This window comes from Phyllostomus discolor, chromosome 9 (assembly GCF_004126475.2).
Source record: "Phyllostomus discolor isolate MPI-MPIP mPhyDis1 chromosome 9, mPhyDis1.pri.v3, whole genome shotgun sequence".
NCBI classification, from domain to species: domain Eukaryota; kingdom Metazoa; phylum Chordata; class Mammalia; order Chiroptera; family Phyllostomidae; genus Phyllostomus; species Phyllostomus discolor.
The window spans coordinates 472,415-495,122 of NC_040911.2; the positions used below are offsets into that span (position 1 = coordinate 472,415).

Below are 22,708 nucleotides of genomic sequence, written 5' to 3' on the forward strand. Positions count from 1 at the left end.
ACACAGCGAGGTTAAGATGTAAAACAAGTATGTCCGTTTCCTTCATCTTCACGAGTTACTCGCAATCACACTGAAAGGCAGTAATTGGCATATACGTGTCTAAAATATATTAAAAATGCATCAACCTTTTCCACTATGATGAGGTCTCCAACTCGTATGTCTGAACTCTTAACTTGCACTTTACCTTGAAAAGAAGAAGAGGCACAGTCAACTCAGGGCAACAACAGCACGCCAGAGTTACACTTTCAGCTGACACACAACACTTCGGAAATAACTCTTGGGGGGACGACTTTAGGTGCTTATCTCCATCTATACTTCCAAGATAGACATTCCAGATGAGCCACTAAAATTAAGTTCTTAGCTGGCCCCCAAACACAATGAGCCGCCCCCGGAAACACCCCCCGGGCACGTGGACGAGGCCCCACCCGGAAGGCTCCTCCCGACTCGGCCGCGAGTTCGGGCGGGACCAGACACTCAGCCACAGGGAGTGGTGTGAGGATGGCAGGTGAGCCCCGAGCAGTGTGAGACCCCTGTGGCCGCGGTGCCCGGCCCGCCCGGCTCGGAGCCCATGTGGGGCGGGGGGGGGAGGACAGAGGCGGTCAGGCAGCGCCCCGGACACCGGCTCAGACGGGGCATGAAGGCCCGAGGCTCCGCCAGATGGGGGACGCCCTCCCACCGGCTGCACCCCCGTCACACACAACACTCGGCGTCTGACACCTGCCCCAGAGGAGGGCCCCACCCCGCAGAGCAGGGGACAGGCGGCCAAGGTGAGGCCCCGAGTTCCCTCTCCCCCCGAGTGTCTGCGCCCCCCCCCCCCCCCCCCCGCTGCTCCCCGTCCGCCCTGTCTGGACCAGTGGCGGCCTCCTGGGTCCCCACGCTCCCGCAGCTGCCACTTTAACATCCGGTCCACTCGGCTGGCAGAACGGAGCCGAGCTCACGGCACACGCCTGCCACCCTGCACCCCGCTGCCCCACCGTCCTCCAGACCACACTCGCCCCGCCAGAGAGCCCGGTCCCCGGAACACTGCCTCCTCACGGGGGTGGTGCCCGGCTGGTCCCTAAGAGCTGTCTGCAGGGCGTCAACAAGCTTTGCAAATGCCGTCACATTTGTCCTGGTCCTCGATCACATAACAAACACCCACGGGCTGGAGCCACTTTCTATTCATGAGACAGCAACGTCCTTTTGAGTCAGTCACCTGCGCAACAAGTCCTGCGTTGTCTCTGTGACGGGTCAGCGTGTGTCTGTGAACAGCCAGAAAACAGCCACAGAGGAACGCCTGCTCTGACCCCTTCTCCCTTGGTCACTCGGAGCCTCCTGTCCACGCCCGCCCGCCCCCCCCCACCACCGGCCTCCGCGGAGCCCCTCCCACCAGGCACCACTCCCCTCGCTCCTGCCCCTGCCCCCCCACCGCTCCTCCCCTCGGCCTCTTCACCCCCTGCCCCCCTGTCCCAGACCACCGTGCCACAAACAAGCAGTCAACACGTTTTACAGTGTTCTAAAACAGAAACATACCCTTCTTGCCTTCTTGATCAAGATTTTACATTTCTAGTGTCCCAGGTTCGATTCCCAGTCAGGGCACATGCCTGGGTTGCAGGCCATGACCCCCAGCAACCACACATTGATGTTTCTCTCTCTCTCTCTCTATCTCCCTCCCTTCCCTCTCTAAAAATAAATAAATAAAATATATTAAAAAAAGATTTTACATTTCTAAGAAAGTTACTATCTTTCACATAACAGACAGAATTCAGATTCAACAGCCCTCAATCTCAAGCATTACGTAGCGACTGTTACTCACTCCAACGTGACTGACCTGCAACTCCACGCCAAGGAACACAGTCCAAGGCAGGGGGCAGTGTGAGTGAGGTTCTCCAACGTCAGTGTCCTCGTGTGCACAGAGGGGAGGCCAGGCAGTCCAGGGCCTGACCAGCACAACGGTCTGCCTCCCATCAGTGCTCAGGGGACACATCTCGGAGCTCACGCTCACCCTGGGGTCAGGGGCAGGCCTGCGTGTCCTCCAGGGCCCCCTTCCTGCAGTTCTGCCCGTGAGCGGCCCAGCAGGGGGGAGCAGGAAAACCGCCTGGGCCCACTGCGTGGGCCCAGGGGAAGCCCCGCACCGCAACCTTCGCTGCCCCTCTGAACAGCCCCGGGGCCGCGAACCGTGCAGTTGCTGCCGCCCTCTGGGCGCTGAGCCGGCGGCCGGCCCTGGAGAAATACGGACACCAGAGTCGGCAGACGCGGGCGGCAACAGAACGCCCCTGAATGTGACAGGTCACCGCACAGAGAGAACACAACCGCCCAACCAACAGGGGTGTCCACCCGAGTGTCCGTGAAATGGGCGCATGAGGCTTGACATGGAACGGACCCGAGGCCAGTCCCGAGCACAGCCGTGAGGACACCCACCGCAGGGCGCGTTTCAGTGTTTGGACCAGTGACAGTTTGCCTGAGGAGCACCCCGCCCCACCCCGCCCACTGTCAGGTCCCACGCGGGGAGGCACACAGGTCCCCCCGCCGGCCCTTCCCTTTTCGGTGCCCTCGTGACGAGTGAGGGACTCGGAGCGAGGCGACAGCAGCCCCTGCCCCTGCCCGGAACGGCCCAGCGAGGCCTCTCCGCTGTCTCCGTGCCCCGCCCCCGGGCTCCCAGCCCCCGGGCGCCCGCCGCAGCGCTGCAGGAGGACGGGTGGCGCCGCTTTCCCGCGGGAGAGACACACTCACCTCGCCTGTCCTGCGAGCCGAGGTGCAGGGGCTCCCCGGGGTCAGAGGGACTCCAACCCCCCCCCACCCCGGCCTCCGTGCGGCCCCGCGGCCCACTGCGGCTCAGAGTGTCTGTCTGTGCGAGGAGACCAGGCCACCAAACGGTCTCCAACGCCACAGCTCCCCTGACTCCGGGTGACGTTCCAGAGAACTCGCTGAAAATACCCAGGATCACGTTCATTCCCCCCAAAAAGCTCCCTGACTCAACGACTCCTCAGGAGACCACGCACACCCGCCTCCCTCCACGCGGGTTCCCCACAGCCGGCCTCCGAGCAGCGCGCTGGCTCCCCGAGCCGTCCCAGTCTCCCGTCCCTGTCTCCCATCCCTGCTGCACCCTCATGCGGCCCCTGTCCCACTGCCCTGTGGTGACCCCCTCCCTCCTCCCCCCTCCGCCACGCCTCCTATTCCCCAAACCTCGCCCCTCCCAGACTGCCTTGGCCCCAGGGCACACAGAGCCTTGCTGTGCCCCCAGGAACCAGTGCAAAGGCCCCCTCCACACAGGGTGCGGCCACCCCCCCCCCCCCCCGCCCCGTCCGAGAGCCCACTGAGCCTGGGGCCCGCTGCCGGGCCCATCTCAGGCATCTGGCCCCGCGAGTGCAACTGAGATGCCCTCGGAGGACACTCAGTGCCCCGCACGGCGGCACCGCGTCCACACGCACCGGCTTCCAAGCACGAGGGGGAGTCTGAGCCCGTCCTGCCAGTGGGACCACCGGAGCAGGCCGGTGGTCCCGGCGGACCAAAGAGGACACACGCCCTGGGACACGCCTCACCAGACAGACAGGTCGCCCAGCACGCCTGGAAACACACTGGCCACTCACCGCCCAGCCCCGCGCCCCCAGGACGGCACGCACGGGTCACCAAGGAGCGCACACGCCCCAAAGCAGGGCGTCGAGGTAGCAGGCAGACGACCCCACGCCCCCAGGGGCTGCCTGGCCGACCTCTGTCATGTGGGCGGGTGTGGAGGGAGGAGCCTGATTTAGCACAGACGACGAGGCAAAGTGGCGAGTCGGGAAATGAGCAACGGATGGTTTTATCTGCGCGCGGGCGTGCGCGCACACACACACACACACACGCCGTTTAAAGACATCTACGCTCTGGAGGGAAGACGAGGCGTCGCTGAGAGAAGCTTCAAGGACCTAGATGGAGGGAGAGCGATCTCGTTCCCGGGCCAGGCGACTCGACGTTATTGGGATGTGAGTCCCCCCCAGATTTACCTGTGGGTTCAGTGGGACCCCGGCCAACACCCCAGCCGCCCGCCTCACGGACACGGGCCCGCAGTCGCACGGAGACGCCAGGACCCAGGCCGGCCAGGGCGGCTCCATAGACGGAGAACAGAGCGGAGGGTGGGCAGCACCCGACCTCAGGGACCAGCACAGAGCAGCGCGGTCAGGAGGGCGTGGGACTCGTGTAGCGACAGACACTCAGACACCCGGGCGGGAGAGAAGCCAGAGCTAAACCCGCACTTGGAACAGAAGTCGTTTCTCACAAAAGCGTGCGGCGATGCAGGGGAAGGTCACTGGTTCCAAAAACGGTGCTAGAACCAACTGGAGGTCCGCGTGCAAGAGAAGTGCTCACGCCCACACCTTCTCCAGGCACACGTCCTCAAAACAGACACGCGTGTGTATGCTCGTGTGTGTGTGTGTGTGTGTGTGTGCATAATGTGGACCCTGAAACAAAACACAAAGCAGGACAGAAAACAGGAGAAACACAGCAGAAGATCTCCGTGACCTGGAGTTCGGCAAAGCCTTCGTCCTTAGAAAGGACGCCTCAAGCAGAGGCTGCAGCGGCTGCAGAGACGGGAAGAGTCCCTGCCCCCAGGTCACGGGCCCCGAGACCACGGAGAAAAGGCCCACCTGCAGAGGGGGCGGGGGCGGGGCTCAGAGGAGCCAGTCCCAGTGTGGAGGAGACCCGACCCCCGGGGCAGGGGGAGCGAGGGCGGGCTCTGGGGCGACCACAGTGCACCCGGTGACAGTCGGGGCCTCTCCACGCCCAGTGCCTGGCACCCAGACCATGGCCGAGGGCGGCACACAGGCCTGGGCAGCACTCGGGCCGAGAGGGACTGAGCGGGCACACGGGCTCCCCGCTGCCGACGACACCAGGGACGGCCCTCAGGGTCTGGGGGCCCCTTCCCCAGGACGTGCGGGGGTCTCGGCGGGAACGTGACGGGCAGAGCGCTACTGCCCCCGGGACTCACGGTCCCGCCACCTGCCCGGCGCGAGTGACGCGCCGTCTGCCGCACGTGGAACGTGTCTGGCAACGACGAGAAGCCAAGCACTGCCTCTGCTACCACGGGGCCAACCCTGCAAAGAGCCCCCCAGTGACGGGAGCCAGGGACCGGAGGCCGAGCGCCCACCTGCGCCGCGGGTGCGGAGGGCACACCTGCAGAGACGAGGCCGCGGGAGGTCGGGGGGGGGGGGGGAGGAGGGGGGGGGCCCGTGGGTGCGGCCGTCGGCCGTCGGCTCTCTCTCGAGTGTGGCACGGGTTCTCGGTCGCGGCGGCGACGCCTTCCCACCTCTGCGAATGCACCGAAAGCCGTGGACTGCACGGCCCCACGAAACACATCCCGGTCAAGCATAGAAAGACCTGCTCTGGGCGGGGCTCCTTCAAGCCCACGACCCACCGCGCAGACGTCTTCTGCAGACGGAAGGCCCCGCCCCGCCCCACCCCCCTCGGGTCCGGCCCCTGTGCGTAAGAGCCCCACCCGTTCTCGTCCTAAAGCAGTCTCCCCAGGCTTCTGCCGGGAGCGGAAACCACGGCAACGGGCTCGTTAAGAAGCACAGAACACGCGGCACAGGAGAAGCCCGGGCGAGGGGCCAGGAGCGGCGGGCACACGTCCGTCTCCGCTCGCGGCCCGACTCCATCTCAGGGTCCCTCCCGCAAGCACAGCCTCGGCCCCGGCCGCCGGACCCTCAGGGCTGGGCTCAAACACGGCGTGGAGAGAGCTCTGGTGCAGCGCCGTCACGCTTCACGGAGAACGCGCACACGCCGGGGGTTCACATGCGTCTCAGTACACGGACGGGACAGCGCGCGTCTGGCGACCGTGGATCCATGTGTGCACGCGTGTACGCACGCAGTGTGTGTGTGTGTGTGCCTGCAGTCACACGGGTGCATCCAGGAACTGAGAGGATGAATGCGAGCCCCCCCGGGAGCGTGTCTCCGCATCACGTGAGAACGAACCAGACACCGCACACGCCCCCGCCCGGCGCCCCCCTCGGCGAGGACACGCGTCCTCTCCTCCGCGCGAGCTCTGACGCGTGTGCGCTCACGCCGCACGAGCGACCCACCGGACCGCGCGCCGCGCCCACCTCTCACGGTGAGCTTGCTGTACAGCTGCCCGTTCACCTCCTTGTCTCGCCGGAAGCGCCGGAACTCGTCGACCGCTTCCCTCGTGATCGTGACGGCCAGCACAAACCCCTGTGAGACAAGAGGAAACGCGGCGTCTGAGGCTGCGAACAGAAGAGGAAGGACGCACACCCTTCACCGCCAGCCCCGCACCCTGGCCTGCCCCGAAGGCGCAGGTGAGGGACGCAGTCCCAGGGCCGGCGAGAGGACCGACCGCACGCTGGTGTTCCTCCCCCTCCCTTTCTCCTCTCCTCACCCCCCGTCTAAAAGTACGTGAGGAGAGTCTTCAGCAAGGACACATTTGATCGCGACCTTGGCTTCCAGCCCCCTCTCACCAGAGGGGCCCAGTAGGTGTAGAGGTAGCCTATCTTCAGCGCCGGCACAAACTGGGAGCAGGAGACGACGAGGAAGTAGAGGTTCAGGAAGAGCTTGAACTGTTGGTACAGAACCTGCAGAGGAGAAGGAAGGGCCAACAGTCTCTCCGAGGGAAGTCTCCCCTAAACAGTGAAGCCAGCACAACACCCAAAAAACTGCATTTCCATGAAGCAGTAAACGTGCCTTACGTCTGAATCCATGCAACGATTTTGGCACCAGCTTTCCAAAGAGCGAACCATATGCAAAGAAAGACACATTACCCCCAGCCTACGTCTAAAGCGAAACCGGTAAGCGGACCACCAGAACGATGTTGGACGTGCCCCTGAAAAGCTCCGGACTGTCCCGAGCACAGCCGCCCTGTGCCGGACCCTCTTCCGTCCGTGACCCGTCAGACCCACAGCCGAGCAGCAGGCCGCCCAGCCTCCCCGAGGCTGAGCCGTCGGCGAGGACACACGCACACAGGTGCGTCTCGAGACCAACTCAGAAAACACTGGGATGGAGGGGTCGTGCTATCCTTGTGCTTAGGACACGGTAAAAGTAAGATGTGACGGCCACACTTCCTGCCTGTGGACTCTGGGCAGCTTTACGAAGACTGAGCGAATAAGCAACGCGCTCACAGGCGTGGTTTTCCTGCAGAGCTGCCTTCATCTCCTCGAGGCACTGACCTCACTCAGAGCATAGGAAACGATAAAACGTGAAGACATGCAAATCACAGGCCAACCTTCCAGAAGACAGCTGCCTCCACATTCTGTACGGCCCCGATACCTGGTCTCCAACAGTCATTTGAAATACAAAATACACACCACCATTCATTCCATCAAGCGTTAGAGAGGCACATCCTGTGACTTTGTGTTTTTGCTTAGTTCAGACAGGATGACTTTTAAGGTAGAAAAACAAGACTTAGTATATTAGTAGACTTCCATTCACAAATTTTCAAATCAATAGATTGAAACTGAAATTCAAGCGGAACAAATCTCCCGTGTATAGGTGAGAACAACTCAGCACGAGACGCACTAGGGACTCGCAGCCCGCACACCCAGGCCCCCTGGGACGCCGCCGTCCCGAGACTGGAAGGCCGGGGCCCCGGGCCGGGCGCCGCGGCTCCCGCAGAGCGGGGGTGTCCGCGTCACCACACCGCCGTGCCTGCGGCCGAACAGTCAGTCACGCTGGTGGCGCGTCTACACGCGTCATCGTGTGCCACGGCTGTCGGCGATGTTTGGGGTCATTTCATGAATTAATCCCAGCAGGACAGAGAGCCCTCTTTCTCCTCAGTGATTTCTTTAAAATCTCAGTTAGCATAAATTATACCTATTAGCAATTCAGAAATTGCCATTCACACTAAAAACGGAATAGAATTCCTACTGTGCAATTACCAAATGTTTCTAAAATACTACGTTTTAGATGAAAAGACTAATTTAAGAGACAACCTAAGAAAGCATCACTCACACAGCCGCAGTGTGCAGACCACCCACAGGTGCTCGGGGGCAGCCGTCCGGGCGGCCGCGCCGGTCTGCGGGGGGGGGTGGCGGGGGGCGGCATCGCCGGCTCCGAACCTCTGTCACGACACGTCACTGCCCACCGAAGGGTGGGGGACCTTCAGGAAACCGTGCCGGGCTCGGCCAGCCCGCGAGTGTTCAACGGCCAACCCGGGGACAACGGCTCACGGCAGGTGAGCGAGTCTCTCCGTCCGAAAGACACTTTGCACGCTGCTGTCCAGGCAGAGGGCCGTCCCCGGACCGCAGACGTCGGCTGTGTGTTCTGGGAGGGCCCGCGGGACTCACCGCGCACTGGCCAACTCCCGAGGGCACGGTGGGGGTGGTCGGTGCCCGCGTGAAGTCGGCGCGACACCACGGACGACACATGAGGGGCAAAGCGGCCCTGGTGTCGCACGGCGAAGAGACTCCCTGGCAAAACCGCACGAGAGCCAGTGCCCGGGACGTGCCAGGCACCCCGACACGGAGACGCAGTCCGCGCCAGCACCCCTCTGACCTCGGAAAGGCGGGTAAGTCCGTCACCGAGGAGGGAATGATGCACCAGCACCAAACCTGGGCCACTGTTTAGTGCAGTGACACACACTAGCTCAGGGTGGTAACTCAATAAAATCATAAAATTAGCACAGCGCCTATTAAAGAGAACCAGAGGCAGGACACTACGGCAAGGAGCAGAATTTACAACGTGCAGAAGAACAGGTGGCCATGAACACTAGCGAACGTTCCGCCCCCGAGTCACGTGTCCCAGGAGGCTGTGCTGCCGTGACTGTGACAAGCCCGGGTGGGCTCTCAGTGCTGCGCTCCACCCTTCCCTCCAGACAGACTTCCAGCCAGACAAAACTCACACTCGTTTCCGATCACTTTACTTAGCTTTACTCGACTAATTCTACAGCAACGTAAATACGACGTTTATCTAGAACTGAAAGCAACAATCAAACCGTAAATGTTCTCCGGCTGAATTCCATGGTATGTCTACGGAAATGCGTATGAGTCATCTAACGATGATTTAAACACGGCTGAAAAGCAAGAGGTGACACCGGTGACCAGGGAAAAAACGGAAAACAAACAACGAACAAGGAGAGCACAGGAAGCCAGCGCTCCCCGACAGGCAGCCCGTCTTCAGGACGCAGGGGTCTCACCCCGGGTATGAAGGTGAAGACGTTGTACTTCTGGTTTTTGATGGCGTTTCTGGGGTGCTTCTCTTCGCACTTCTCGGGGTGCCCGAGCCACACGGTGCGCGCCCGCAGCTCCCTCTGTCTCCGGCAGGCGTTTACCAGCCAGTCGCAGCAGCTGCACGAGACGAGAGACAGACACTGTGTGTGCTCTTCAAACTGCTTCCCCGAGTTCAGGCCCGTGAGGACGGCCCCCCGTGGTCGCCAGACACGGACCGCGCCTCTCGCGCTGGCTGCAGGGCCGCCCAGGCCAGGCCAGGCCAGGCCAGGTGCACCAACTGTCCCCTGGCAGGAGGAGACTCGGGCCCCTCTGGCCCCGGGGGAGCGGCCTTCCCTGAGCGGACCGTCCCGGGATGCGGAACCACCGACCTTCCGGAGGGGCGGGGGCTCCCCGCGCGGAGGGAAGGCCCGCCCCCAGCAGGGGCTCTGGGGGCTCCTCGGGGTGGCTCGAGGTGACCCGCCCCCACGTCAGACGATGGCGATTCCGTAGCATCAGTGTCAGAGGGGCACCGAGGGTGTGACCCGGCAGCGCGCCCTGAAACTCAGGGGCGTGGGCTCCACAGGGTCTGCGCCGGCCCCAGCAGTCTCTCAGGCCCGCGGCTGTGTCTGCGCCACCGTGGCGCCGGCTGGAGCGAAGGCACGGGCCCTGCCCTCCGACACTCCGAGTTCCAGCCGAGGCCTCACGCACACGTCCCACAGGCGATTAGCCTGTCCCTGTAACTCTGTGCCACAGACGGAGAAGCCTAGACCTCCAAGACACAGCTACATTGTTCACAACGCTAGGCTACCGATAACTGTTAACACGTGAAAGTGGAGTTTCTGATCACTGCCTTACGCAAAGACAGAATCAAGTGGTGGTCAGGGAGCCACAGACAAACCACGCCTGGCCTCAAGGAACCGTGTGAGCCAATCCACACGGGGCTGCAGCAAAGGCCTGGCCCTCCCCGGAACGGCTGCGGGCCTGTGGGCCATCCGGCGCGGCCAGGGGAGGGCCGGCGACTTCAGTGCTGGGAGTCCAGGGCACAGAGCTCCAGGTGAGATCCCCGCAGCCGCTCACCTGGAACCTGCCCTGGGGGCAGAGCGGAGGGAACAGATCCTGGGCGGAGGGACGGGAGACCGCCCCGCGGCTGAGCATTGACAGACGAGGGAACCAGGAGAAGCCTCTGGAAGCACAGAGCCAGGAAGGTTACGGAAGGGCGTTTCTTACGGCTGCAAAGTTCCCAAACTGTGGATGCTGTGGAGGACGCCTTCCCAGTTAGATACGAGTCGCCTCGCAGAAACTGAGCCTGCATCCAGGGGCGCACGGCCTCGAAAGGTCTCGGGTGAGCAGCCTGTCCCGACGCCCGTGGCACCGAGGCAGCGCTCTGGCACTGCGTGGGGCGTCTTCCTGTCACCCCAGAGGCCGTCTTCTGGACCTGCCATGAGCCCTAGCTCTGGGACTCCCCACACCGGCGGCCAGCTCCCAAAGAATCAGACCCTCCTTGTATCCGCCAGGTCCCTTGGCTCCAAGCCACAGGCAGCACCGCACTCGGGCCTCGTGGGAAACCCGCGCTTCCCTGAGCCCGGGCTTCTGCACCCACATGTGGGGCACGACCTCTGCCCATGGGGGCCGTTCAGAGCCCGGAATACGCCTCGCACGGGACCCCCAGCCCCGCGCACAGGGAGACGCTGGTTAGGCCTCGCTGTCCCAGGGACGGAGAGGTTTCTGGCGAGAGGGGGATGGGAACCTCGGGAGAAGGCCCCGCCTGCCCCCGAACCTCAGGTGCCCACGTGCCTGGGAGCCCCGCCCGGACAGACAGTCGGCGTGTCACAGGGCAGGCGACAGAAGACAGAGTCTCAGCGCGCAGAGCCGGGGTTCTGGGCCCGGTCGTCGTGATGAGGAAGCGGTTCTCAAGCCACGGAGAAACTGGAGCCTCCGCATCGGCCCTGAGCGAGGGCTCCCAGACTCTGCAGCAAGCCGGCTCCCCGCAGCGCCCGCCAGCGGGCCTCCCGCACCCCCCTGCCCACCCCGCAGCACCCTCCGACTTCTGCTCTTCCGCCCACCCCTGCTGGCATCGGCGGCACGGAGCTCCACCGTGCCTGGCGCTCGGGCCCCGGAGCGCAGCGGGTGCTGGAGACGGAGGCTCGCAAGGCGCAGGATGGAGAGCACTCGCTGCGCGCGGCCAACCACCCAGCCTGCTCGGGAGACGGTCTCCGCCGCGCAGCACTTTCTCGGGGCGGCCGACACTGCGACCCGCCCGGCCCCGGGCCACGCGGACCGACCAACTCGGCCCACGTGGCATGGTCTGCTTCTCCGTACACGGGTCTTGCATGTGTTATTGCATGTCTGTGTCCCCGACACGGGTGTCGCCGCTGCGGACACCAGCATCGTCAGATGTGTCCTTAACGTTCTCCTCGAGAAAAGGAACACGTCACAGACGGACCCCACGCCCGGCGGGGCTCCGTGAAGGGCCAGGAGCGGTCACTCTGACAACGTCCTCCCACGCCGTGAGGAGGCCGGACACACGGCACGTCCGCAGCTCTCGGGCCTGGTGGGCAGCCTGCCTGAGCGCCCGGTGCCCCGTCAGAGTCCGCGTCCCCACAGCGAGGGCCCACCAGGAGCAAGCAGGGACGAGCCCTGGGCTGGAACACCCGCCCACAAAGGACACGCCTGGACACTGGCTGCGTAACGCGCAGAACGGTTTTTTACAAGACACAGAAGGTCTGAACACGGGTTTCACGCGTCAGCAACCCCTGGAAGCTGCTTGGCCACGAGACTCCTTCCTCGAGTGGGAAGCTCCCACTCGCTCAGAACACCGAGGGCGGGGCCGCGGTGACTGGGGGGGATGGGTGGCTAGCCCACGCCCTGCAGGGCCTCGCCGGCTGCCTGGCTCCATCTGCTGGTCCCCGAGGGGCTCCTCCGACCCCAGGGGTCCCCGGGGCGCAGCGTCGACACCGCCCCGAGAGCCGACCCGGAAATCACAACGGGCCTCACACGCCTGTCTGTAACTTCCAGCAGGACGACGGGAAGGACAGGGGACAAGGCACTGTTCTGCAATCACGTCGTCCCTTTCCCGGGCAAAGGGGTGCAAGTTCACGACCGCAGGACAGGCACCGACCGCAAACCTCGAGCAGCGGGGACCGTGGGAGCCTGTGGACACTCCCCCTCAAGGGCCCGGTCAGCCCAAGCCCGTCCTGCCCGTCCCGGGGGCAGCAGGGCAGCCAGGGGCACGGGGTCCCTGGCGTGCGGTGTGCTTTCACACACCAACGCTAAGGTCAAAGGGGAACCCATTCAGTGCCCATCACACACGGCATCGGTTTATCTTGACCGGCAGCGACCCTGTCCGAGACTCGCGTCCCTCCCTTCCCTCCCTCCCCTCCGGTCAGAGGCACAGCAGCCGCGTGGGCCCGCCAGGGCGGACAGCCGCGGGCACGGAACGACGCTGCTGAACGGGGCCCCGGCTGCCCGGCCGAGGGGCGCGACTGACCCCGGGACGCCGTCCGCACGGCACCCCCTGGGGGTGCGTCTGCCGGCGGGCCACACACCTGGTGCACAGGGCCGCCCAGCCCCCGCAGAGCCGCCGCGGCAGCCCCCGCAGCCCGCGTCCTCGCCGCGCGGCCCGGGCCCGGGGCAGCGTGTGGTAGTCGCTCTCCTCGTTCTCCAGGCCCTCCTCCGACAGCATGAGCGGCATCTCGTCCAGGGGCGCGGACTCGTCCTCCAGCCGGTACCTGCCGGACGGGGCAGACCAGAGAAGACTGCGTGAGACGCCGCAAAAGCCTCCTTTTCCCGGCGCTGTGAGCTAACTCTGACCGCAGGCCCCGACCGGCCGGCGAGAACCTGAACTGCGTCCGAGGCCCCCCTGCCAGGAGACGGCTGCCGGGCTGGGCCGCACAAAGGGCGCCCGCAGGCGGGGGGTGGGGAGCCTCCCTCCCCACACTCAGGCCGCTCAGACGCAGAGCTGAGTGCTGCCTGCCCCGCGAGCAGCGAGGCGGGAGAGGGGCGGACAGCGGCCGTCCTCCGCCGGGGACACCTCACGGCCCCTGGCAGCCCCACCCCCGCCAGCGCCCCCAGGGGGCCGGCTGGCCCACGGAGCAGGGCCGCTCGCAGCAGCAGCACAGGCCTGGAGGAGAAGCTGGGTTCCCGTAGCTCCCCTTGGGTCTGGGTCTCCGCACAGCGCGGCCTCGCTGAGAACAGTCGGCCTGGAAACGAGCTCTCACACAGAACTCGGTGAAGACCCCGACACCGCTTCACGGCGGAGGCACGGTGCAGCACACAGAGGGGACCCCCAGCCCTGCTCACCGTGCTGTCCGGGCGCCGCGCTGCCTCCACCCGCAGTCCCCGCCCCCAACGACGGACTCCACGGGCTCCACGCCGGGTGGGCGGGCGGAACAATGGGTCTCGGAGACAATGAGCAGAAGCGGCAGCAGCCTCGACTGCAGAAAGGAGCCTTTGAACCGGTGAGCAATTTACCCCATTTCCAGAGCAATTTTCCTATTGTGCTGAGCATCTCACCTCAGTATTTGAAAACAATAAGATGATGAATAATGGATTTTCTTCAGAGACGGGCTAAGCAGAGAATCTTAAGTGTCTTTGTTGCCTAGTGTCATGCAAACTTGATTGGTGTGTCACTCAAGGAAAATCAACGTTTGCAGCAATTAAGTATCATTCTGGAAACATATTTCTAAAACGAGTAAAAACAATGCGAACAAAGCCGACGCACGGATGACACCACACCCAGGAGACCCGCCGAGCAAGAAGGGAAGACAGCTGTCGGAGCTGCTGCCGAGGGTGTAAGACAATTGGGAGCCGTCGTCCGGCTCGCAGACGCCAGGAGACGCGCCACTCACACGCACCCTGGAAGAGCAGGTCAGCACGACAACCAGCCTCAACCCACATTTCTATCTTAAGTATAACAGCCTTATTGCTTCCACTTTGATAAGAAACGTTTCTGAGAAGTCAACCGGCACTTGAGGGAGGAACACCTTCAAAATGCACCAACGCTTACGCCCTCTGGAAGAGAGAGAAACACGTGCCCTCCGCCTGGGCGTCAGTGAGCCGAGACGCCGCCGTGCCGGCCAGGAGCCCGTGTCTGCTTCCTCGGGTGCAGCCTCCCCGTGCAGCGGGGCACGGGGTGCCCTTGCTCAGCTGCAGAGCCACACCCGCCACCAGGGCCCCAGGCATCCGTCCATCCCTCTGCCGTCCGTCCCCCAGCGGGGCCAGGGGTCGCAGGGCGGGGGGGCGGGCACTCACAGGCTCCGAGAAACAAACCACGCCCAGTACCTACCCCCGGCCCCCCCCCCCCCCGCCCCCGTCTCTCCCCCTCCCTCCCCCCGGGGAAGGTGCTTAAGGGACACGGGCACCAACGAAAGGACAGAAACACAAACATCAGAGAACGGGCACACTCCTCCTCCTCCCCAGGCCGTCAGGAGCAGGCCAGAGGCTGGCCGGAGCCTCCCCAAGGGCAGCCTTCCCCAGGAGCTGCGTCCCGAGCGGCCCACGGACACCTGCGCCCACGGACACCTGTGCAGGGTGCGCGGCCTCTCGCTGACCTGGCTGCATTCGCACAGGCGCACGCGACCACCCTCACCCTCCACAGTAAAGAGAACAGCGAGACACTGGACGTCTAACATTTACTAAACCTGTTCTCGGGTCACGCCGGAGTCTTCTGCGGGAAATCTTCATGAAGTGCAAACCCAACGGTGAAAATGTCTACGTGCTGTAACGACTCGCCGACGTGACACTTTGAACACGTGGCACCCCCACGCTGGCGCGGCAGTCACGACAGGAGGACGAGTCCCTTCCCCCCCAGGGGAGCCTGCGGGCCTCTGGGGCACATCGCTGCGGCCCCCGGGCACGGCGCGCGCCAGACCGGGCTCCCTGCTGCCAAGGGCAGCGGCTCCCGAGGCTGGTCCGCGGAGCGGTGCCGGCACCAGAGCTGCCTCTCGGACTAGTAATTCGCTCTCAGCCACCACCAAGGGCAGAAGGGCCTCCCGGTGCAAACGCGGGTTTCTGGAAACACAAGGCCACAGGGTGCGTGTCTAGCCAGCGATGGCCCCGGTAGATGTGACAAAAACAGAGACTACTCTCGCTTCCGCTCTTTAGTTTCAGTTGTATGCTAATACACGGCACCCGTTTCTCAGACTGTAAATGTTTTAATCGCCGTAACTGTTACATAAAACTTTGTCCACTGCGGCCGTGGGGTCTGGAGCACGTCAAAAGCGCACTTCACGAGGGCCCGTGCTGTCCTGCACGCTCCCCCACGGGGGAGAAACCTGCGGGCGGCTGCGAGGGGCCGGCGTTGGGGACGGAAGTGTCCTCACCGCTGGCCGGTAATGGCCGCACTCACCTGTGGGTGCGCTGCGGCCCTGCAACTTACACTGTCCCGGGAAGACTGGGTGGTGTGTGTGGTGTGTGAACTGCGTCAAAAACCGGGAAGGAATAAGACTTTAAAATAAAAAGAGGAAACGAAGAGCAAAAGTCAATCACCCTCCCTGCCGGCTGTGGACCAGGTTGAGGGGACACCTCCCCATCCCCCACACAGCACCCCAGGCAGCACCCCCGCCATGGAGGCGAGAGGGGGCAGGTGGAGGAAGAGAGGAGGAGGCTGACCTGGAGGGGCCGCCAGCCCAGGGGCCTCCCCTCAAGGAGCACCCCACGCTCCGCTCCCACCTCGTGGGGCCCCACTGCGCACTAGAAGCGGCAGCCACAGAACCCACGGGCACAGCCGAGGAGGCCGGCCCTCCAGCCAAGGACCAGGGCGGCAGCCCCGCAGGAAGGGCACCGGAGTGGGCACCTGCCCTTCCGGCCGAGCACACGTCCCCTGTCCCCCGGGCGGTGGCAGCAGGGCAGCGGGGCAGCCCCAGCTCTGAGGCACCCGCTGCCCTGAGGCGGCGGCAGAAGCGGGGGAGGGGACTGAAAGTGACACAACGTGTTTCAAGTGCTGAAATAAAGGAACTGTCAACTCCATCGCGTCTATCTGCTCAAATTATCCTTCAGGAATAAAGGGGAAATGAGATACTCTAAATGAAGAAAAATAAATATAGAACTTGTTTCTAGCAGGCCTACCTTAAAAGAATAGCTAAGAAATTGTTAAAACAGAATAGAAATAATAAAATGAGGAATTCTGGGAAATCAGGAAATAAGAGAACAGAAAGAACAAACAATATGGGTCAATACAATAGGCTTTCCTTCTCAGCTCGAATTTTATAAATTATGTCTGAAAGATGAAACAAAAGTTATAACACTGCTATTTGGTTCCAATTGTATATAGGAGAACTATTTATGTACTTTCACGTATGTAAAATTCACATATACTTTAAAAAAAAAATTCTCACCCGAGGATATGTCCACTGATTTTAGAGAGAGAGGAGGGGGACAGAGAGAGAGAGGGAGAGAGAAACACTGATGTACGAGAGAAACATCAGTCAGTCCACTACCAGACACGGCCCGACCCGGGGAGCAGACCCGCACCGCAGGACGTGCCCTGGCCGGGGACAGAACCCACAACCTCTTGGTTACGGGACAACGCCCCAACCCACCGAGCCGCTCGGCCAGGGCTGCGTGTGCCTGGACAAGACAATGACATCACCCACAGGGAGCATTCGGGGACACAGAAAGGTAAGGATCCCACCCCTGACTCAGACTGGCAAACCGCCGGCACCGCTACACTGTGACAGCCTGTGTCTGCGCGGCACCGAGACGCACCACCGAGCCTCTGCACACAGAGATGCTGAAAACCACCGCAGGTAAGTCGAACCGGAGCTCCAGAAACAGCGTTCCAGGAACCCGTGCGGAGGCAGAGAACACGGAGGAACAGAAAACACGGGCAACAGCGAGTAAAGCGGCAGAGCGAGGCCTGCTCACCAGTCGCCGCCCTGAGGGCGAGCGCCCGGGAGACACCGGACGCCGGCAGGGTGGGTACACCCACCGACCAACCGCGCGCCAACCACGAGAAAGTCACTTCTGAGACCAGCAGGCTACACGTAGACGGTGGGAACATTACACGCTAGGCGAACAGTAATGAAAGGATGCAGGAGCGGTGACAACAATGTCAGACAAAGTAAGCTGTCGACACTTCAGAGCGTCTCACCCGCACCAACACCACACTCTCTCCTGAGGGCCCCGGGGTTCTTGCCAATGCAGACGGGGTCTGCAGTCACAAGACCTACGGCACCAGGTTTAAAACAAAATCACATGGAGTGTGTTCACTGAGCACAAAGGAATCCCATTAGAAAAGGCATGAATAGGACCCACACTCTCCAACAGTGGAGACAAAACACCCAGGATCCCGGCGAAAACCACCAGTCACACCCAGGCCCAGAACACTCACAGCGAGACCCAGAAGAGACGACCCCCCACACCAAAGCCAAGGTCACCTCGGACACTGAACCTGTGTTACAGCATTTTATGCAGAAAACATAAGAATACTCTAGCAACCAACTATGCATTCTCTTGACACGAACAGCAATTGTGAAACTGAAAACCAAAGCAGTGAAAACCAAACATCAGGGGGTCTAGGAACCCGCAGCCGAGTGAAGATGTCAGAGGACAGGATCCAGGGGCTCGGGAGCGAGCAGACAGCGTTTGCACAACGTGTACGGCACGGAGAAGAGAGACCGAGGAAAGGAGCCCAAGGCAGTGGAGCGGCACTACCGAGGGTCCCAGCCAGACAGCCCTGGGGCTCTGGAGGGAGAGAGGGAGCGGAACTGAAGGAGCCCTGAAGAACGATGGCGAAAATCCCCAAGTTTGGTGAGACAGAAGCTACAGATGGAAGAAGCTTCATGAATGCCAAACAACATCGGCCTGAAGAAATCCACACTAAGTAAGATACACCGGAGCTAGACTGCAGAAGAGCAGAGACAAATATAAGAACCTTGCAGGCAGCGCCAGGCGAGAGGACGCCGCCCTGCCCCCCCCTCGCCCCCCCCCCCCCCCCCCGTGGGAGGAGGAGAGTGATGGCCGACTTCCTGCAGGAGCCTCGAAGGACGAGCCAGGGAGCTGGGCTCCCGGGGGCTGAGACCCGTCAGCCAAGAGCTCTGCACCCAGGACTCGCTCCTCCGGGGGTGAAATGAAGTCACTTTCAGATAAACTTCAAGACTGGCTACAGGGAGCTCTTCCAGTGGAAAGGCAGTCACGAGAGAGGGAACCGTGGAGCGCTGGGAAGGAGGGGTAACAGGAAGAGTAAGCCAGGGCCCGTGCCGCGGGCTTACCATCCCGAGTTTCCAAGTGGTGTTTGACGGTTTAAACAAGAGGCATCGGCGTGGTCTGACACCCAACGTGGCTGTGAGGTGTGGAGGGAGAAGGTGGGTAAAGGCAATGGAACGGAAGTCAGGTCTCCACGCTTGACTCCACACAAGAAAATGCTGACACCCATCCCCCATGCTGGTGACTTCCCCGTACACGGCAATGCCCAGAGCAATCGCTACAGAAACCATTCAAATATCAACACTCAGAAACACCAGAGCTATCAAGGCAAGTTCAAGTAATCCAAGGGACGGCAAGCAGAGAAACACGAATGAGAACCAGAAAAAATAAATGACAAGCAAAACAGTAAAAGGGCACGCCTACACTCTAACCCATTGATACGAGGGGGGACCCAAAACACCCCAGAATTATCTTCTGAAGGGTGGGCCCCTGGTAGTACAGGCTGCCCCCGTTAGGTGAGTGTTCTAGGAACCTGTCTGTATCCGTGGACCAGCTGGTGTTGCTGTGAGAGGCTGCATTCGGTTTCAGTGAAATTTTTTGTTTTCTTGAAGACTCTCTCAATGTGTTCACCCGTTTCATGATGGGTGAGTTAGGAGCGCACCTGTCCACACTGTGCTGCGTGTTCAGCAGTTTTTGACCCAAACAGCAAGACCCCTGAGCCCCACCCTCTCTATTTACTTGATCTTGTCCCAAGCGACTTTTTTTTGTTTCCCAGGATGAACAAAATCCTCAAAGGGAAACATTTTGCTGATGTGGAACAGGTAAAACAAAAACGTCGGAAGCACGAGGAGGAATCAAAATCGACGAGCTCGAAAACTGCTCTGAGCCGTGGAGGAAAGGTCTTGTAGGTGCACTGCACCAGGTAGGGAGGACTCTGAAGCTGACCGAAGTTTAAACATGTAAGAGTAAACATACAGTTATTTAAATACACAAATTCCAGGTTGTGGGGGTCCCCCCCCCCCCCCCGGTAATCACCTTAAATGTAAATGGCTGAAATGCACCAATCGAAAGACAGCGACCAATGGAGCGCACAATGGAAAACGCGACCCAATGAAACTCACTTCAGATCCAGCCACGCAGCCACGCCCCCACGACAAGCAGGAGTGGCCACGTCAGCATCTACTAAAGCAGACCTCAGTGGGCCGCGGAGGGGGCAAGTCGCAGAGACAGCGAGGAACTTGGCACAACAATAAAAGACACCCACCTGGGAGCCATAAGGGTCCTACATGTGTACACACCAAACTACAGAGCCTCGGGAATAGGACTTGAAGACGGACAGACCCAAGCTGCCGGAAACCTATACCCACACAGGTGGCATCTCGCTGGACAATGATCTCCGGAAACTGGCCACTTACACAGTTAGGGCGCCCGCACTCACGGAGGTGTAAAGGGGGGGGGGGGGGGGGGGGGGGCAGAAATGGTACTTCTGGCCCAGCAGGGACCATGGGCAGCTTCCCAGGTTCTCCCCTCGCCCTCAGCAACCCACGAGGAACCCCCAAGTTCCTGGGAGGAAACCAGGGCTGATGTCTCAATACAGCGTCTGAGATCAGACAGCTGGTAAGTGGATGGACGAGATTCACTGCAGCGGACCCGGTAAGGGACACTCCTCAACCCAAGCAGCAGCAAAATCTGAACCCTGACTCTCGGGGCGCGGTGTTGAAATCTGCGGCTTCCCCTTCTGTGTGTTGAAGGCTACTTGCCCCTTCAGTTCCTCGGGAATAAAACTTCGGTAACTACTGCACAAGAGGCAGTATCTTCCCTTACAAGTTTCTGTTTCAAATTACCCTATCGTTTATTAAGTGCACAGAATTCTTCTCTTGGGGTGTGAAATAAATGAGTTAAAACCAAACAGGGTATGAGACTTTCACTTTAAATCAAACGTCTGTGCGTTTGGACTGCAGGCGAACTGTGGCGCACCGAACCCGTTCACCTAAGTCTCCGTTTCCCCTTCCTAAGGGCAAACCCCGGTGTCTACGGGAAGCTCTGTACACGCTCCCTGTGGTAACAAGTGTGCTTCCTAAGCCGGACGAACCGCCTTCTCGTGCTCTCGCCGGGGGCGAACACAAGGGACTCGCCCTCCGCGAGCCAGCGAGCGGTCTCCGCCCGCGTCCCAGTCTGAGTTTCGGACACTTGACAGTCCTCGTGACCAGCGCTCGCGGCTTCTCCCGCGCGTCGCCTCCGAGAGCAGCTCCCCCGGATGGGAGGCCGCCACTTCTCCGGGTGGACCGGGGGACAGGGCACCCCGGGGTCGGGGGGTGCAGGGCTGGGCGGGCCCCGCCCGTCCCCGACGCTGCCCCGGGGCCCCTGCAGGAGGGCGGTGTCCTCTAAGTACGGCGCACCGCGCCCCACGCGCCCGGCGGCGGGCCCACCTGGGCGGGCGCCGCCGGGACGGGGCGGGCGAAGGGGGTGGGGCAGGAGGAGGGCGGGCCGTCGTTACCTGCTGGGTCGCTCGGCCCCCGGCCCGGGCCCCGCCGCGCTGTAGTAGGCCGCGCGTTTGCGGTTGGCCACGGCCGCCACGGCCGCGCTGCGCACCGGGTACAGAGGGATCTGGTCCGCCATGTCCGGGCCCCCGCCTCCCCGCCCTCCTCGCCCCTCGCCGCTCGCCGCTCGTCCCCGCCCTCGCCCCTCGGCTCCCACCCGGTGGAGGCTCCGCCCGCGGGCCCTTCCCGGCCGTCCGCGAGTCGGCGGCGGCAGATGACGTCACCGCGTGTCGGGGGCCGATGACCGCAGCGCGCACGAGGGCGGGAGGGGTGGTGCCCGAGGCTCCGCCCGCTGCTCCTCGGGGCACGGTGACGTCACCGTGCGGCGAGGGTGGGAGGGGAGGCGGTGGGCGTGGGGTGCGCACGCGCCGTGCGCCGGCCTCCGTGAGGCGCGCGCTGGGCGCGGGTACTGTTGGCGCGGCCGCGCGCGCGGGACCGGAGGCCTTCTCTGAAGCCGGTGGGGGCGTCACGTGGGGCCCCCGCCCCCTTGGCCCTGGAGTCGCGCGGGGTCGCCGGGAGTCCCCGTGCGGCGCGCGCTCCGCACGTGCGCCGCGCCTCCAGGAAGTGGAGGCCGAGCGGCCGGCGTCCGGCTGTGGCTGCGGCCCGGGCGGCTTTGCCCCGCAGGGAGCCCGCAGACCCGGCTCCGCGCCGGCGCCCGTGCGGGGTTCCGCGGTCGGAGTGCGCGCGGGTGGGGAAGCCGAGGGCAACCTGCGGACCCCCGAGACGCTGGCCCCTGTCGCCTGCTGGGCAAAGACAGCCGCCCTTCGGCGCCGCTGGCCGCTGCGGCCGGAGCAACGGTGTTAGGAAACCCCTGGCCTCGTCCCGAGTGCGCCGGGTCCGTGCGGTGTGCAGAGCTGCTGCACACGCGCATTTACTCCATTTGTTACACTGGTGTCCATAGCTCTCGCGTTCCTCCCCGGGACAGAGTCCTCTCCCTTCACCCCGACCTCAGGCGGTGAAGCACTCAGTCCCCAAGGCTAATTCCGTGCTCCTCCACCGCCGCGCTTCCAGTTTCTGAGAGTTCTAATCCCCGCCTCCTCCCTCGGTCTTCTGTGTGCAAATACGTTCAGGTTTCTCCTACACTGAAGACATTTTCCCTGGATTGTATTATTTCTTAAGATTTTATTATTCCATGTAAGTTGCCTCCAAAGAGGGTCTAGTATTCAGGGAGTTCGGAACTTTGCTATCATATTAATTTAAGGATTATTGGTTTATGGCCCAGGAATTTGGTCTGAACGCAGAACATTTTTTTAAATTTGAGGTTTTTCTTCCTGGCCAAATATGTGGTCAGATTTCCAAACTGTATGTTCTGTGAGTAGGTTTTATATTCCAAGATCCAAAATGCTAAAGATTCAGTCAGCAGTGTTTGTGAGTTTTCCTGCCGCCCACACCCAGTGGCTGGTCGTTTTCCAAATGTTCCGAGGGGACTTGGGAGGAAGTGTGGTCTGTTTTGAGACACTGCTTAGCATGTCGTCGTGTCTTCTGAGGGGCTCCAAGAGCCCGCAGCCACCCCATCCTGTTCTAGGGAGCTGCCACCCCTCACCTGGATTGTTTGGAATGTCCCCGGACTGCTCACCTGCCCCCTTCGACCAACCAGGGACTGCCGGCAGCACCTGCCGCCCCAGGCAGCTGTGAGCAACAGGGTTTGGCTGGTGGTTGGACAATTCTCTTTCATAGTCTCTCCACTTAAAAAAAAAACACAAAACCCTAAAGTCTTTTCCAAATTCTGACCTCTTCTTTTGTACATTGCTAACTTAGTTTAGCAAAGATTCTTCATTCCAGTTTTGTACCTGGGTGAGGGATATGAACACGACAAAGATAGCAGTTTGCAAGTATGTCTCTCCACCCTGGTAAAACCTCCCCCAGGGTGGGTGCTGTGTTTTTGTTGTGAGCTGTTAACCAGAAGTGATCTTT

At 62.0% G+C, this 22,708-nt stretch overlaps 1 protein-coding gene across 1 annotated transcript in view; it reads right to left on the reverse strand.

Moving 5' to 3' along the window:
* Positions 1 to 20,931, reverse strand: part of ATP9B (ATPase phospholipid transporting 9B (putative)) — a 100,934-nt gene extending 80,003 nt beyond the window's left edge. Inside the window, 6 exon segments of the mRNA XM_028524805.2 lie at positions 126 to 184; positions 6,057 to 6,165; positions 6,429 to 6,542; positions 9,098 to 9,248; positions 12,656 to 12,838; positions 20,752 to 20,931. Coding sequence (XP_028380606.1) covers positions 126 to 184; positions 6,057 to 6,165; positions 6,429 to 6,542; positions 9,098 to 9,248; positions 12,656 to 12,838; positions 20,752 to 20,873 — 738 coding nt within the window. The 5' untranslated portion in view covers positions 20,874 to 20,931.
* Between the last annotated feature and the right edge of the window lie 1,777 nt (positions 20,932 to 22,708).